The sequence below is a fragment of the Temnothorax americanus genome, unplaced genomic scaffold, assembly GCF_048541705.1.
Source record: "Temnothorax americanus isolate GAGA-0224 unplaced genomic scaffold, ASM4854170v1 Scaffold30, whole genome shotgun sequence".
Classification (NCBI taxonomy): domain Eukaryota; kingdom Metazoa; phylum Arthropoda; class Insecta; order Hymenoptera; family Formicidae; genus Temnothorax; species Temnothorax americanus.
Genome location: NW_027509443.1, coordinates 1,474,140 through 1,489,891, shown reverse-complemented (window position 1 = coordinate 1,489,891; position 15,752 = coordinate 1,474,140). Strand labels below are relative to the sequence as shown.

Here is a 15,752-nt window from a genome sequence, read left to right as displayed (position 1 = left end):
TCTGTCATTTTAAGTACAGTTTAAAGTGAATTTTAATTAAGATACAATTATATCTTGTTTGGGTACAGTTTGAATTTAATTTAAAAAAGCCTGTAAAACAAGATCATTCATTTCAATAATGAAGTATTCTATCTCATGCAATATATAGGAAGGTTGATGGCCAACAATACGAACAAAAGAAAGTGTTATATTGAAAAAAGGATATTCTTATATCAATTTCATGGTAATGTAACTTAATTTATTGTTATCTTATTCACTTTGTATTATTATTTTTTGGCTTTAATCTTATTTTATGTAACCAATATATGTACTGGAGAAGACTTGTTGTTAATATAGTCAAAACGTTTACACGATTTCTATTCGCCCAACGTACGCGGACTAGTTCGGACGTGTTTCGCGTGTAAACACGGACGACACGTTTTAACGTGTTCGGACGTGTTCCGCCCGAACGAAAAATTTTTTAAAGTATTGCGACTGATACTGTCTGCTTGCAATTGCCTTTTAGACTTCGCTACTCAACCGTATAGTAATCAAACAGTGAAAAACACTCAAACAGTGGAAAATGCCCATATATTGACCTCGTATTAGAGGCAGGAGCCGATACAAATATAAGAAGAAGAAAAAGAAGTTTATATGATTTCCTAACTATTGGAGAATAAACTATAAATCTCTTTTTTCAATACAACATTTTCGTTTGCTCATATTGTTGGCCGTCAACCTTCTTATATTGCATTGCATATATCTTAATTAATTTTTCCATTAATTACTCTTAGATTTCGACTTGGCTAATGATTCTCGTTGCATGAAATTACGAAAGCTCGCGCAATAACATTACAATAACAATATACTTACCGGAATGTTCATACTTGTGTCTCGTGAGGGAACTGTGTTTGGAAAATGTTTTCTCACACCGATCACAGAAATAAAGACCTTGCTCGTTCTCCGTTGCTGTAGGGGTTATTTCTGATTGTGGTGCAGCTTCGCTCTCGCCCTTTGCGTTCGCTTGATTTTGATTCTAAAAGATAATACGCGAATTATAAATTTCGTTTATAAAATTTCAAAAAAATTAATCTTACTTTCCGTTATTACCTTTGTAATTGCTTCTCCAGTGGAAAACGTACGTTTAGCTTCAATGGGATCAGTAGCAGTCTCTTCGTCTATGACCAAAGGCGAATCCTCGAGGTCATCGTTGTCGACAGTTGGGGCTGCAATATCATCCTTCTGTTCGCACGGAGACGTTGTATTTCTACTCGATGTATCACTTTCCTTGGTCGCCGATATAACAAGCGCTTCTTTCTTCGACAAATCCAAGGGCTGTTCGATAATAGTTGGATTCTCCGGAAGTACTAAAGGTACCAGAGCTGGTGGCATTTTCGACTCTCTTCGATCCCTGGCACGAGAATTTTGAAACCAAACCTATAAAATGATAATATATGAGTAATAATTAACTATCATAAGTCTATTAAATATTAGTTGTTTTAACAAGTATAATCTTCAATTTAGTTCTTTCAGTTTAGACAGATGATTTAATTTGTCCGTTATTTTGCGTACCTGTACGACACGAGTGGGAAAATTGATATAATTGGCGATCATGATGATTTCCTCCTTTTTAGGCCGCGGATTGATGGCATAATAACCTTTTAGAACAGCAAGCTGTTCATCGTCTATGAGCGACCTAGCTCTAACTCTTCTCGACCCGTTGTCGTTGTGAGACTGGTTGCCCTCATCTTCATCTTCCGAATCCGCTTCAGAACTTTCCTCCGCTTTTCTCTTGGCTGATCTCGATGTCGGTTGATTAACATTTTCGAGCTTCGCGGCTAAACCTTCGCTTTGTGAGTCGTATTGGTCCATTGTACCCCAGTCCGGACAATGTGTCATTTCACTAGACATTTCGCTATCTTGATCCTATAAACAAGATTTCAATTCACAAACAGGAATGGTAAAAAATTTAGTCATCTGTTCTTTGATCGATATATTTTTATTTAATTATTATTTTTTTAAGGGATCTCTAGAATCTTTTATAAACGTGTTATAATTCGTAAACGTAAAAGAGAGTATAATTATATTAAATATATTTAAAAATTTACATATATTCACACACACACACATATGTCATATATTATATTTATTCTTTATTATTTAGCTTTTATATATATATATAATTAAAATTTTACGCCAATTGTTAGTAATCAGTAATAACGAATTAGTTCATCGAAAACCTTTGTCCACAGATTAAATTATAAATAAAAAAAGATTCTAAATCTCTCACTTACATACCTGGTAATCCTCTTCGAACTCCCGTTTCATCGTGGCCGGAGACGTGGATAGCTTCCGTACGTTCGCTTCCAGCAGTTGCTTTGTCACGGTGGTGTTTACGGTCTCTAATATTCGCCGAACCGCATCGAGCCCCTGCAACGGGTCCACCGGCGCGGGAGACTCCTTGCCTTCTGTGCCCTCCGTTCCCTCAGAGTCCGCCGTCGATGGACTCATCACTTCCCGATGCGTCTCAAATTGCTCGGTAATGTGGTCCAATCGCCTAGCGCTGAATTGATTCAGCAGCTTGCCTAACGTAGAGTGCAGCAAGTAATTTCCGAATCCCAGGCTGGGAGGCACTAGGGTTGGCACGTCATAAATACCTGAATATTAAACAATTCAAACTTAAAAATTGTGATAATTGTTAATAGCAGACGCCGGAGTTATTTATTAGTTTTTAAGTAAAAAGTGTTTAAAATTAACCGACCAAATTCGCTCACTTTAGACATAACACATCGTAGCGACAGTATTTTTATGTACAATCCTATTCTTGAAAACTATGTAACATATATTTTCGTTATCATGTGCCATGACTGAGCGCGCAAAAATTGGATTATTTGATTCGTCAACTAAAATACTATTAATTTAAGAATTTATTATAGTTCTTTTTTAGCATTTTGGTATTACGATTTTTATTTCAAAATGATCTCAGGTGAATCTTAACGGTTGTTACGAAAGAGACACGTATAAAAATTTATCATTGTCTCAATGTTTTCATTACAAAAGCCCTGTCGGCTGTCCGAAATCATTTATCAAATTCGTAGATGAAGAGAGAGTATATCGCCAATGAATAAACAATACCGCGTATGTGACAATTAGTAAAATTTTTAGGAAAGACAAAAACTGTGCCAAAAAGTAAAATATACAACAACTACGTAATAAACATTCTTGAATGAACATTGAAACTCATCTGTAAATGATATGTATGATCATTTACGACCTTACCCTGTAGAATGATGATACGGAACAATCGAAACTAAAAGTGCATTTACAGAAAAATGACATATATGCGGTTATTGTTGATTCATAGACGATATGTAAGGCCGGGCACTACAATTTTTTCACAATAGATTTGTTCCGGAATAAGACGTACTCACTAGTTGCAGCAACCGTTGCGTTGCACGTTGCACGGTCCTAGTGAGTACCCGGCATAACGTATGCATAAATATAATAAGTATATTTTAAGAAGAAACGTAAAATGATAGAATTACCTGTTCCCTCTCTTTGTATCTCCTGATACTCCGAAGGCGATAACTTCGGTAAAATCGGCAGAAATGTATTATTGTTGGCTGTCAGTAGATCGACGTCGCGTCGTCCCGATAACGCCTGATGCGCCTTCTTCTGTCCCCGATCGACATTGCTTATGGTGTTCTGCCTCGACTTTTTTAGATTCATTATCAAGCACTTCTTCGCCGTCATGTGGCTCGAATACGACCCAGAATGAGAGAAACGCTTGCCGCAATTGTTGCATTGGAATGGTTTCTCACCGCTGTGGATGCGCAGGTGTTCCTGCGAGAGATACGGGAGATTGAGTTTAAGTTAAACTATTTTTTTTTTTCATATAATACGCAAAGAAAAAGAGATAAATTCGAAGTAGAGTAGAAAAATTGTAATTAAGGTCGTTATATCGGTGTTAAAGACAAACGGAATATACCTAATATAAAGAAGAGTAACATATGGGAAGCAAAAAATATGATAGAAAACAATAAATTAATATTGGTTATTATAAAATACCTATATCATTAACTATTTATAATAACAAAATACCTTAAGGTGATGCTTGAACTTGAAGGCTTTCTCGCAATGAGGACATTTAAACTTTCGTAGAACGGCACTTTCATCATGGCTAATCATGTGCCTCTGCAATCGATAGACGTTGGCGAAGGTCTTGCTGCACACCTTACAGGACTGTTAAATTATTGAGAAATTAGTCGAACGAAATACAATTACTTACTATGAAACTGATCAAGTTATACCGTTATCACAATTTTTTTGAAATTCGTGAATAGATATCTATAACAAGATCATAGATATTATATTTATTTATTTATATATTATGTTAATGTGTGTGTTGAAAGGTCGTTTTCATCGACTGTCTTCTTCGAATCAGTTATAGGTAATTGTTGTATAGTATATTTGATCAGTTTCGGATCACTGTGTTTACCTCGCAAATATATATAGCAAATGTTTTACTAATTAATACATCATGGACGCACACATTGCATTCATGTTCAAGTTTCTCTTCGAGAACTATAATATGCAACCGGTTACAAAATCAGTCGATATTTTCTACGATATTTCTCAAAAGAAAAGTTACTTTTTCAATTCACTGGTAAATTTGAGAGAAATATCTCGAAATATATATTTATTCTAATTGCACCAATTGTATTGTGCGTATATTTTATTTGTAATTTATTTTATTACAATCTGCAATCTGTCGATATTTCAAGGTACCTCAACAAAACAGGAATTGATTCGAGCATATTTATATTTGAAATCCGTACGATTCAGGCAATTCTAAAAAATATTTTGTCATAACCGTAAAAAAAGATTCGCATCACTGCGCAAAACCGTGTACATTAAATATCAATTTAAAAAAAAGAGGAGAATTATGAAATAAAGAAAAAATGTAAAACATGTGTTGTGATCGTCACCAAACGTATCACAAGATTAAATATCACACATTTATGTTTATATCACTTAAATTATGCAATAATAAGTTTCATAAAGTTAACTATCCATTAGAAAGTTATTTTTGTTTACCTATTTATTTACTTTGTGTAACTACTACAGCTTGAAAACTAAACACTCCTTCGCACCTTACACCGCCACTTATTGTATAACTTTACGCGTTGTGATCATCTATATTCCTACCACACCATCTGGTTAAAAAAGTAATTCAGAAAATAAAAATAAAAATAATTTAGAAAATAAGATACGATAACCTACCACCACCCTAACCTACGGGCACTCGTACCCCCTTCCTTCCTAAAAATCGCGTGCGACGAAGGACGAAAACGGGCGCATCTCACCGAAAAGCTGACTGCCGCTTTTGCGGGAATATAATCGATAAGTCCGCGCGCGGGACACGGGGGGAAGAGGGGGGGCGAACAAGGGGGGCCCTCCCCCGTGCGGAGTGTGTGTCCTTGACGGGTCATCGTGATCACTCACCACTTGGGAGAACTGGGCGTTGAGATCGTGCTTGTCGATGGTACAGGACGTTTTGTGCGTGTCCTCGAGGTGAAGCTGCAGGACACGAACGTCCCGACAGGGGATGCCGCACTGAGGGCACCTTTCGCCACCCTGCTGCTGCTGCTTCGCGGATGATCCGCCCTCGCTGTCGCCGCCACCACCCAGCCCCCCGCGCGTACCGCCGCTGCCGCCACCACCTCCATCGCCGGCAACACTTCCACCTCCTGCGGTTGGCGCTCCACCCGCGCAACCTCCGCCCACCTCCGTATCCACGACACCTGCGTCGTCCTCGCTACAGCCTGTAACACGCGCACACGTGGCACGGTTTTTATTGTATTTCGCCTCGGCTCTCGGCAGCGCGCCATCGCGCGAAATACACGGATCGAATCTCGAAATCACGCGTTTAAGCCTTGCCGGCAACATCATCCTGCAGCGTGTATATACATAACATATACACATACTACGTTTACGCGAGCGTTACTTCTGTAGTAACTTACGATAATTCACCCGTTTACGCGAAGGAATTAAGTATCGTAAGTTACTACAGAAGTAACGCTCGCGTAAACGTGGTAATAGTTGGAAAACTTGTATTAAATTTAACATAAATCACACATGTCCCAAACGGCCCACTCAAATTTTTGTGTTATAATTTAACATAATATGGATGCGTTAAATGGTAAACACTCACATACTCTCTCTTTATGTTAATATTTCAACAAAAAAGAAATGTTATTTGAAATTAATTGGGTGTACAATTAACATAACGTTTATGATGAAATTAACACGTAAGAAATGTTCTTTTTACATTTTACAAATGTAACAACTCAAACAGAATGAATTGATTTTATAATTACTTACACATTTAATAAATATGTAAGGGTAAAGGATATGGGTCGAACCGGCCACGTTTTCTTAATACGTGTATTTTCTCAATTAATACATATGAATACCACAACGGTCTGAATCGTATAACTTAGAAGAAACATAACTTCACGTAATACATAACTTCGCGTAATACATAACTTCTCAAACCGTAATACATAAAAACGACTTGGAATAACTTCTCGAATGCGTGCGGCTTCTTAAAAAATGCACGACGACTTAACTTGTCCTCTCGCGCGTCAAAACGATTCTGGAAAAATCCTCGCGCTGTGTAACTTGTAACAGTCGACGGTCGTTAACCGCGCCACCACCGCCGTCACCCCATCTCGCGTCTCTTAAGGTGTCAATTCATGAGACGCTGAAAATGAACGTCAACAAGGTGAACGTGGTGGTTTCGCTTTGACGCTATATAGCGTCAAAGAAATGAAGTTGAATTTGTTTAATGTTCGGCGTCGTCGCTGAATCGTCGTTAATCGTTCCAGTACAATCAAACATAGACTTCGAAATACGCGCGTAAAATATTAATTATTTTCAAGTAATATCTTCAAGTAATAATATTTTATGGATACAAATATAAATAAAAAGATAATGTTTCTGACGATTTTTGCTTGCTGAAAATGAGCGTCGAGCGTCAACGTGAAAAGGCACCTTTACAAATACGTACAAATTGTATTACTTTAACATATTTTTTAAATTATTTTAATAATTTTACATTTTATATTAGTTAAGTTTAGTTAACATAGTAGACATGTGTTAAATTTACACATGAATATGCTGATTAGTGATTATTTAACACAAAAACTTTAACCAGCAGATTTTTCACAAAAGTATACCTATACACAAATTTTCCAACTGTGATATTATAATTTGTTTTCAAATAGTTATTCTATAATATAATCGATTTCTCCATTTTCGAAATCGCCATTTCCCTATCGAGAATCGAAGAATTTTTGTTTTCAGAATTTGATGAAATCAATCCTACCTTGATTTTTTCAAATTTATACTTGATATTTTCGTTCTCCTGAAAAAAGTTTGTCTTCCGTTGCACTTGGATTCTTTAATCAATATCGTTTTGACGCGTACGAAAAAAAGCATGCTTGATAACGCGAATTTTGTAAGAATAATACAGATAAATAACATAATTTCAGTGAGAATTCAGTTATCGATTGATAAACACAGGATGTTGCACGAGCAAATAGATATAAAACGATTTCTCTGTGTTTACTCGTACAACGGAAGCAGCTAGTATAAAATGCAATTTCGCAATTCTTCGAAATTATACATTGAGCTTATTTTGAGTTTTATCCTTATAATTATACCGGATAAAACTCGATTTATTCAGTTTGCATTTTGCGATGCGAGTATCGCGAATAAACGGTATATTGCGAGATGGAAATCTGGCACGTTCCATTATCAGTTTTAATCAGGGATTGAAACGCGCATGGAACTGCGCTGAGTTCAGATTTTGACGCCACAGAGAGACAAAGACAACCCTCTATGTAATATTGAAATCTAATCGACATTGTCACCATCTTTATCGCATCAAAATATACATCCTCTAGTTATAATATGCTTGTGTGATTCCGATCACTTCTATATATAAAATACCTGGATCGAGCATTTTTGAACGTGACACACAGGTAAATCAAACCGTCATTTTTCGAAAAGATAAGAAACGACGTGCGTAAAAAAAAAAAGAATTCGAGAAACGTATATAGCAAAGCAAATATGCACAAAAGTAGTAAAAAGTACGTTCTTAAAACGCTAAACCTTTCTCAACATCCTATATGTGTATTTATGTATACCTCCATGTGTCTATTATCTTAACGTTATTTCATTAACTATGTTAATTTTTCAACTCGAAATAAAAGCTTGCAAATTAGACATAGAAGTTTTACCAAATTTATTTCGGTAAGCGCGCTACGTCAGATATAATTTAAATAGCTTGATTAATATCTAACGATATATCTAATAAATAGAAGATTATATTCAAAATGTGCAGATTGCCACTGCTATTTTCATTTAGCATCAGTTTATCGACCGAATTTCCATAAATCTTAGAAATCCAGGTGATGGTATATATATAAAAGTCTGTAGTTCTCTGAAATATCTTTCGATAACACGATGTTAATACATGCGGATCATTATTTACATGAAATGAAGATAAATAAGATCTTGCGTATATTACGATTTGACAATAGAGAACTAAGAATTGTAGAACAGAATCCAGGCATCTCGTTTTTGGCACGCAATCTCATGCAGACACAATAATATCGTCTGTGAATAAACAATACCGGCTATGTGACATTTTTATGCAAATACCCTTTTTGACTTAATTAGCTCCGTATCATCATTCTACAGGATTTGGGTCAACAAGTTTCATGAAAACATATTATTTATATAGATTTTTGCCTCTCCTGAAAATTTTACTAATCGTCACGTATAGTTTACGCGAGCGTTATTTCTGTAGTAACTTACGATAATTCACTCGTTTACACTCTATGTAGTGAATTATCGTAAGTCACTACAAAACCCCGCGGCGTTTACGCGGAGGAATTATCATAATTACTATATAATTACTACAAAAGTAACGCTCGCGTAAACATAGCAATAGACGTTATTGTTTACTCATCATTGACGATATAGTCCGCGTGGCGTAATCAACCCTTAAAACGTCTCACTATTTAAATTCATATTCATGTCGAGTTAAGTGTCTAATGACATGATCAAATATCTAAATTGAAAAGATTATATCCCGATCTCACATAATTTCACGTTTCATAGTCGTAAATTCTTAGTCAATTATGTTTGAGAAATTAAGTGGTTAACAATACAATCAAATATCTAATGCATATACTACGTTTACGCGAGCGTTAATTACTTCTGTAGTAACTTATTATACGATAATTCTTTCGCGTATATATATAAACGGGATTTTCCTTCGCGTAAACGGGATTTTGAATTTACGATAATTTACTCCGCGTAAACGAGCGAATTATCGTGAGTTACTACAGAAGTAACGCTTGCGTAACACGTATAGTATAATAATTGAAAAATCTCATTCTTTCAAAATTTCTCTCTCTCTCTCTCTCTCTCTCTCTCTCATTAAACGTTTATTAACTTAATATTAAAAAATTACATATGTATGTACGTATTAAAACGAATTATATTTACATAACTGGCTATAGATATATTCGTAAAATTGTAGATCATATTTAGATCGCGTGTCTCTTTGTCATCGAGATATTAATGTCCCACCCCACTATGGGATGCTGATGCGTGCTCGAAGCGAGACAGCGAAGTCGCGCGGAAGCCGGCTATTCGGGATTCTCCGAGTTGGACCGCACGTGCAAGATTGGCGGCGATCAATCAGCTACGCGACTACGCGTATCTGGCGGCGGGTATCGGTTTACACGTGCGATGCGCGGAGTTAATCGTGACTACCTTCGCCAATTGCCAATACGCAATGGCCGGCGGTCGTCGCGTCAGTCGCATATAATCCCCGGCGTGACGCACGTGCATCGGTGTGTGCACACGCATGTGTGGAATGCGTATATGTACGATGTATACGTCCGCCTGGAAAAAGAGACGCGTGCGCGATAGACACAATCGAATCGCGCGTAGAGATAGGGCGTAACGCCAAAATGCAAGAGAAAGAAATACGCGATGAGCGCTGCCAAATGTTTCGCGGCGCCGCGCTATTAGGTACATATATACGGGAATGCGTCTATAAATGCATCTCTACATATCCATGCACCGATGCGACCGACGCTCAACCACGTTGTTGATCGAACGGCGATGACGTGTCGATTTCTGGTGGTAAAGAGAAAAGAAAAAACAATGCCGATTAAATCAAGGAATTTTTCGACGGAAACGAATATCTCGAAATTGAAGGTAGAGCAATCCCAGCAAACACTAAGTAACATATAACTTATATGTTAGTTGTATAAGGTATCAATGCCTGGACAGTCAGAGGACACTCATATATGTCTTTATCATTTCAGTCCTTAAATAAGTATAAACGCAAATTAACGTTTCAATATTATAACTAAGTGTCAAAATACAAGAAAAATATTTTTATCTTGGATTTTATAATTCGCGTTATACTTAATATTTAAATAATTAAACTAAAATGATAAAGCTGTCCAGACACAGGTATACATGTCCACTGACTGTCGAGGCATTTGGTATACATTTACCTTAATTTCCTACTCAACGATGTAAATGCAATATAACACATGTGAGTCATTCTTAATTGTTGAGTAGGAAATTTACAATTAACACGTAGGTATAAGTTACATCTTACTTGGTGTTTGCTGAGGTCGGTCCAGAACGATTCTCGAAGAATGATCCTCTTGCTGCCATACTTTTGATATCGTTGAGAATCGTTTGATATACATTCCAAGTAATTTTGAACGAGATATATTATAGAATAATGCTTTATAATATAAAGACAAATGTATATCATATATAGGATCTTTCAAAAATAAAGATTCGCATCAGAAGGTATATCGTAAATGTCAATAATGAAACATTAACACACACACACATACACACACACATTACCTCCTACAATAAACATATAGAATATTATAATTCACAAGTGATCCTGAAGATTCTTTCTTAAAACTCTATGAATCGATAGCAGTGTATTCGCTAGCGCTAGCACATCCACACTCATGCGCGATTCGTACACGGAATGAAGAACATCGTTCAGGTACGAACCCGCCTAACAAAACCTTGGAACTTTTGAGAAATTTTCCACATCTGTAATCACTTAATTGTATCAGTTGCAATTTTTGATGTTTTCGAACCCAACAATCGTGATTAGCCGATCATTGATCGCGCACATAAATATAGGATAAAACATAAATAGGAAGATTGAATTTTCGTAATCGCGGATAGAAATGAATATTCGCGTTATTCCTATAGCCACCATTTGCATCACATCGTTGACGTATCCTTAACTTGAATGGCACACACGTGTTATGCATGTGCGATAGAAAAAGAAGCCGTGACGACGACGCGACGGGGAGGGAGCGTGTCAATCGGGGAGTAACATTACGTACAAAGGTGCGTGTCAAAAGAATGATTGTTAAAAAAACGTGACGTGTGAAGGGCATGCAGGATGTAGAGGTATACACAAAATATGAGAAAAAGTGTATTTTTACATGGCCGTTTGAATTTTCGACGAACCTATTGTCGGTGTGATCGGATTAAAATGTCCCTCCTGCTCGACGTATACGATGTCCCACCGATAATCGTATATACGTGCTAATCCGATACTGATGTCGACGTCGTCGGGCTGATATTGCGGTGCGTTTAACGATTTATATATTAGCAGCCACGTCCACGAATTGAACTCGTAACGATTTAATATTTAATTACTATATGAATTAAAATCTTTTACGTCGCGTGTGTGCAAACGATTAAACCGAGAGGGAGAGGGAAGAAAAGAGGAAGAGAACTTTTAAATAATTTTCTTCTTCAAATAAGGACATTTTTTCAAACTTTGTTAAAAGGAACAAACAAAATTTATTTTAAGATATTTCAATAAATGAAGTCCTTGAATTTTATAACATGTATAATTTTAATTAAAAAATTTCAATATTAAAAAATTAATTGTTCATATATAAAAGCATTGAATCCGTAATCTGCATTAATTTGTATGTCAATACCATCTCGAAATTGACGATTTCAGCTATAAATATGACAAATTTCTGTTTATTGTCTTTTGAATTTTTGATTATATATTACTTTTATCTATTCAAAAAAGCTAAAATGTATTCTTATATGGAAAATGTATTTATATAATTATCTTTTATTATATATTTTATTATATTCTAGAGTAACACATGTAATTATAATATAGAATATGTAATACTCGGACAGATTCGGCTTAAGATGAGAGTGTCGGAGAAGCGGTTGGGCGTGCAAGCCATGTACAGAAACGTCTGCAAATGCGCAGAATTTCTCGTACTTAGCTATTGAATGCTCGCGGCGATCGTGAGCGGTGCGAATCTCACACCAGGCATGGCACATTAATCTCGCGTAGGTAGATGGGTGGATACACGCGCGCACACGCGGCGTTTGCTGCGAAAATGGGCTATAATAGGCCGCGGTCCACTTGACGCTACAAATGCTTCGAAGCATTCCTTTTCTCTTTTCTTTCAATGAAGAAAGAAAGAGAAGAAGGACGATCCAAAGAATTTGTAGCGTCAAGTCGACTCAAGTGGACCGCAGCCATAGTCGTATAAGTCAATGCGCGTAAGTTTGCGCGCTGCCGTAATTAATATGCTGTTACACGGTAACTTTGCGAAATCGGAAACGACACTCGGCAACGCTATGCGAGCTCCTAAATACAGACGCAAGACAATCTTCTTGAGCGTACCGTTTAATTAAGGGCTAGACTATAGCTGCACTAAGCGGTTCTGTCATCGAATCTACATCTGTTTCGGTTTTGTAAAAATTGTTGACTGCAGAACTTTCACAAATAGCAAAATATTTTTTAATAACAATATTATTAACATGTATTTTAATAATATTAGTAATCGTTATTTAAAAAATAATATTTTATTATTCTTTTTAAAATAAAAATGGGCACTTTTATTATGTTTATCATAATTAGTTATTGTTATAAACTTAAGTTATTATAAATTGGGCCTAGTTACTCGATAATTTTGTCATTTTAATAATATATATTATTTATTTTTAATTCTTTCAGACAGAGATTAATTTTATTCGATCCCTTGGAGTTAGGTACAAAGGACTCCGTTTTTTATACATATACCTATACATATATGACATCCATAGAACATATATACAAAAAACTTTAACGTAAAAAACTTAAATCTAGACCTAAGTATCTGTTATCTATGACACATAAGCATACACACACACACACACACACACACACACACACACACACACACACACGCACATATATGCTCTTGCATCCTATAATCTAAATTATTGATTTTTATATTATAGTATTTTAAAGTACAATTATCACGCGTCATTATTTTTAAGCTTCGAAAATCAAAACCTGAATTGATAGAGAAATATAAATATGTATACGACGATGTAATTTTTTTTATTAGAGAAAACGCATTTTAAGCGTATAAAAACATGCTAGCGGTCGTTTTCAAGCGTTAATCAAAAGCTACGAGGCAAACGGGAAGTTGGCTCTATATCTCTCCGGATTGCGTCCGGAGAGCACGCTCACGGCTTCCACGAAGACGAACTTTGCTCGCCGTGAGGCCGATAAGAGACGTCGAAACGGGTCAGAGCCGTGACCTTTCTTGCCTTCCTATGTACGCGATCCATGAAGCTCTCCGTCGCGGTGGTGGAGCTATGTCGCTTATGCTTTTAATTGCGCGCCCAGCGTAACGAAACGCGATACCGAGCATTCCCGAAACGACGAACGTTTCGCAATTCATCTGTGTGCTCCTTCTTACGTAAAAAATATGACGAGAGGCTTATTGCCCTTTGTTATGGAAATGGAAACTTTTTTTGATAGCGTGTTCCGAATTCAGTAATCGTTAACGTTGTATCAAAAGTGTTATCGAGTACGAGAAACGATAATGTAAATTTCGTAATACGAAAAAAATTGAGTTATTGTAAAAAAATTATTCTCTAAATTTGAGATGGAAATTAACGGTGAATTGAAGAACTCGAGCTCGCATCGAATAACGAATAATATGAGGCTTCAGGAGTGCGCGGCGCGTTACGATATCGCGAAGTATACTTGGCCGATACCTTATACGAAGCAAACACTTTATGGAAGGTAAACACTTTTGCGAGCCATATGACGTAATACTCGACGCAATTTCGCCATCTTCGCGCTTCCCCTGCATAGGGCAAGGGGTTAACTTAGCCGCGAGCGTTAACGCGAGCGCGCGATTCGCCGCGAGTGCGTGCGAGCGCGGAGGCGAAGCGAAGCCTTCCCGCGAACTGTCTGTCCTCGGGAGGAATAAGAGACGCGCCACAAATGACGTCAGCGGAATGTGGAAACCGGCGTATAGCAAATTGCGAGCAATACCGTGCAATCTCGGATACTCGCCGGGACTCGGGAAAGCGCTCACGCACACGGCGCGCGCGGCGACGCGATGCCGCGGGCCGTCCGTTATATATATTGTTGAATCGCGTGACAAAAAGGACGAGATTAATATAGAGCCACCTTTTGTGTACGTCGCAACGCCGCATTGCGTAACGACGTCGAAATACACATGCATCTGGACTAAATTAAATAATATTTATGCGACAATATCACCAGGCATAAAATCCAATATGTGATGACAAATGCAGAGCTTTGAGAATTGTGAAATTTGATCTGAGATAAATTGTTTCAAGCTTCCTATACTCCTTTCTTTGCTGAAACAGTCGCGCTGTATCTTTCGTCGATCCGGCAGGATAATTACGACGGAAAAAAATGTAACATTGAGATATCTTTCAACAATATAGTCTATAAAAATTGTTAACAAAAATCAGGACATACAAAATGAGATCTCCCTTATCTCTTCGCACGCAATCATGAAACAACTTCGTTTTATTAATTCATTTATGATTCTTAACAATTTGATAACGTAAATACTTAAAAAAATAAAGATTTTGTTTAGCACTTGAAGAGCTTAGACAGGTGATTCAATTATCCGGCTGGGTTTTTTTAAATTGACATAAAAATCAAATCTTTTTTTCTATATATGTTAATATAATATATAATAACATTATATAATAAAACATTACACGTATACAAGATGCGCTATATATAGAGATATAAAACCTTGAAGATGACTATCGGTTAGCTTACTGAAAAATATCGCTGAGTCACATTTATCCACCCCGCCACAATAATACCGATTGACCATACGTTCCTTTTTTTTTTCTTTATTGAAGCGCGTGACGCGTAACCTAATTTCACGAAGTCTCATAAAGACACGCGCGCGCGTACATACATTCTATTCGCGGACGAATTTGCAAGACGACATTTCCTGGGATTATCATCTCCGCAGACAGCAGCGCGTCAATTGTTCCTCGAGAGTGTGGGTAGTTTGCGACACGCGATTGCTGCACAAGTCCCTGAAATTTCGCGCGTAAATTACCGAGGAAAACGTAACAATAACATTTAAGATCAGAGAGCGGATGTAGAAATACTTTTTTAGAAATTGCGGTAATTTGTAAGTATTTACGTTATCAAATTGTTAAGAATTATAAAAATGAATTAACAAAACAAAGTTATTGTTTCATTATGATATTGCATGCGAAGAGATAAAGGAGCGATCTCATTTGTAGTTTTTTAAATTCGACTTCATTATCATCTCTTCTTATTATTTTTGTCAACAATGTATTAATTCGTTACTGATATT

General features: G+C 36.7%; 1 protein-coding gene across 2 annotated transcripts in view; it reads right to left on the bottom strand.

Moving 5' to 3' along the window:
• Positions 1–15,752, bottom strand: part of Zfh1 (Zn finger homeodomain 1) — a 35,356-nt gene that overhangs the window by 7,380 nt on the left and 12,224 nt on the right. For both annotated transcript variants that reach the window (XM_077412466.1, XM_077412467.1), the window contains exons 2-8: positions 5,485–5,804; positions 4,081–4,221; positions 3,525–3,822; positions 2,278–2,636; positions 1,552–1,905; positions 1,090–1,416; positions 853–1,015 (exon numbers count right to left, since the gene is read on the bottom strand). In XM_077412466.1, the coding sequence (XP_077268592.1) occupies positions 853–1,015; positions 1,090–1,416; positions 1,552–1,905; positions 2,278–2,636; positions 3,525–3,822; positions 4,081–4,221; positions 5,485–5,804 (1,962 nt within the window). The remainder of the gene's footprint in view (positions 1–852; positions 1,016–1,089; positions 1,417–1,551; positions 1,906–2,277; positions 2,637–3,524; positions 3,823–4,080; positions 4,222–5,484; positions 5,805–15,752) is intronic.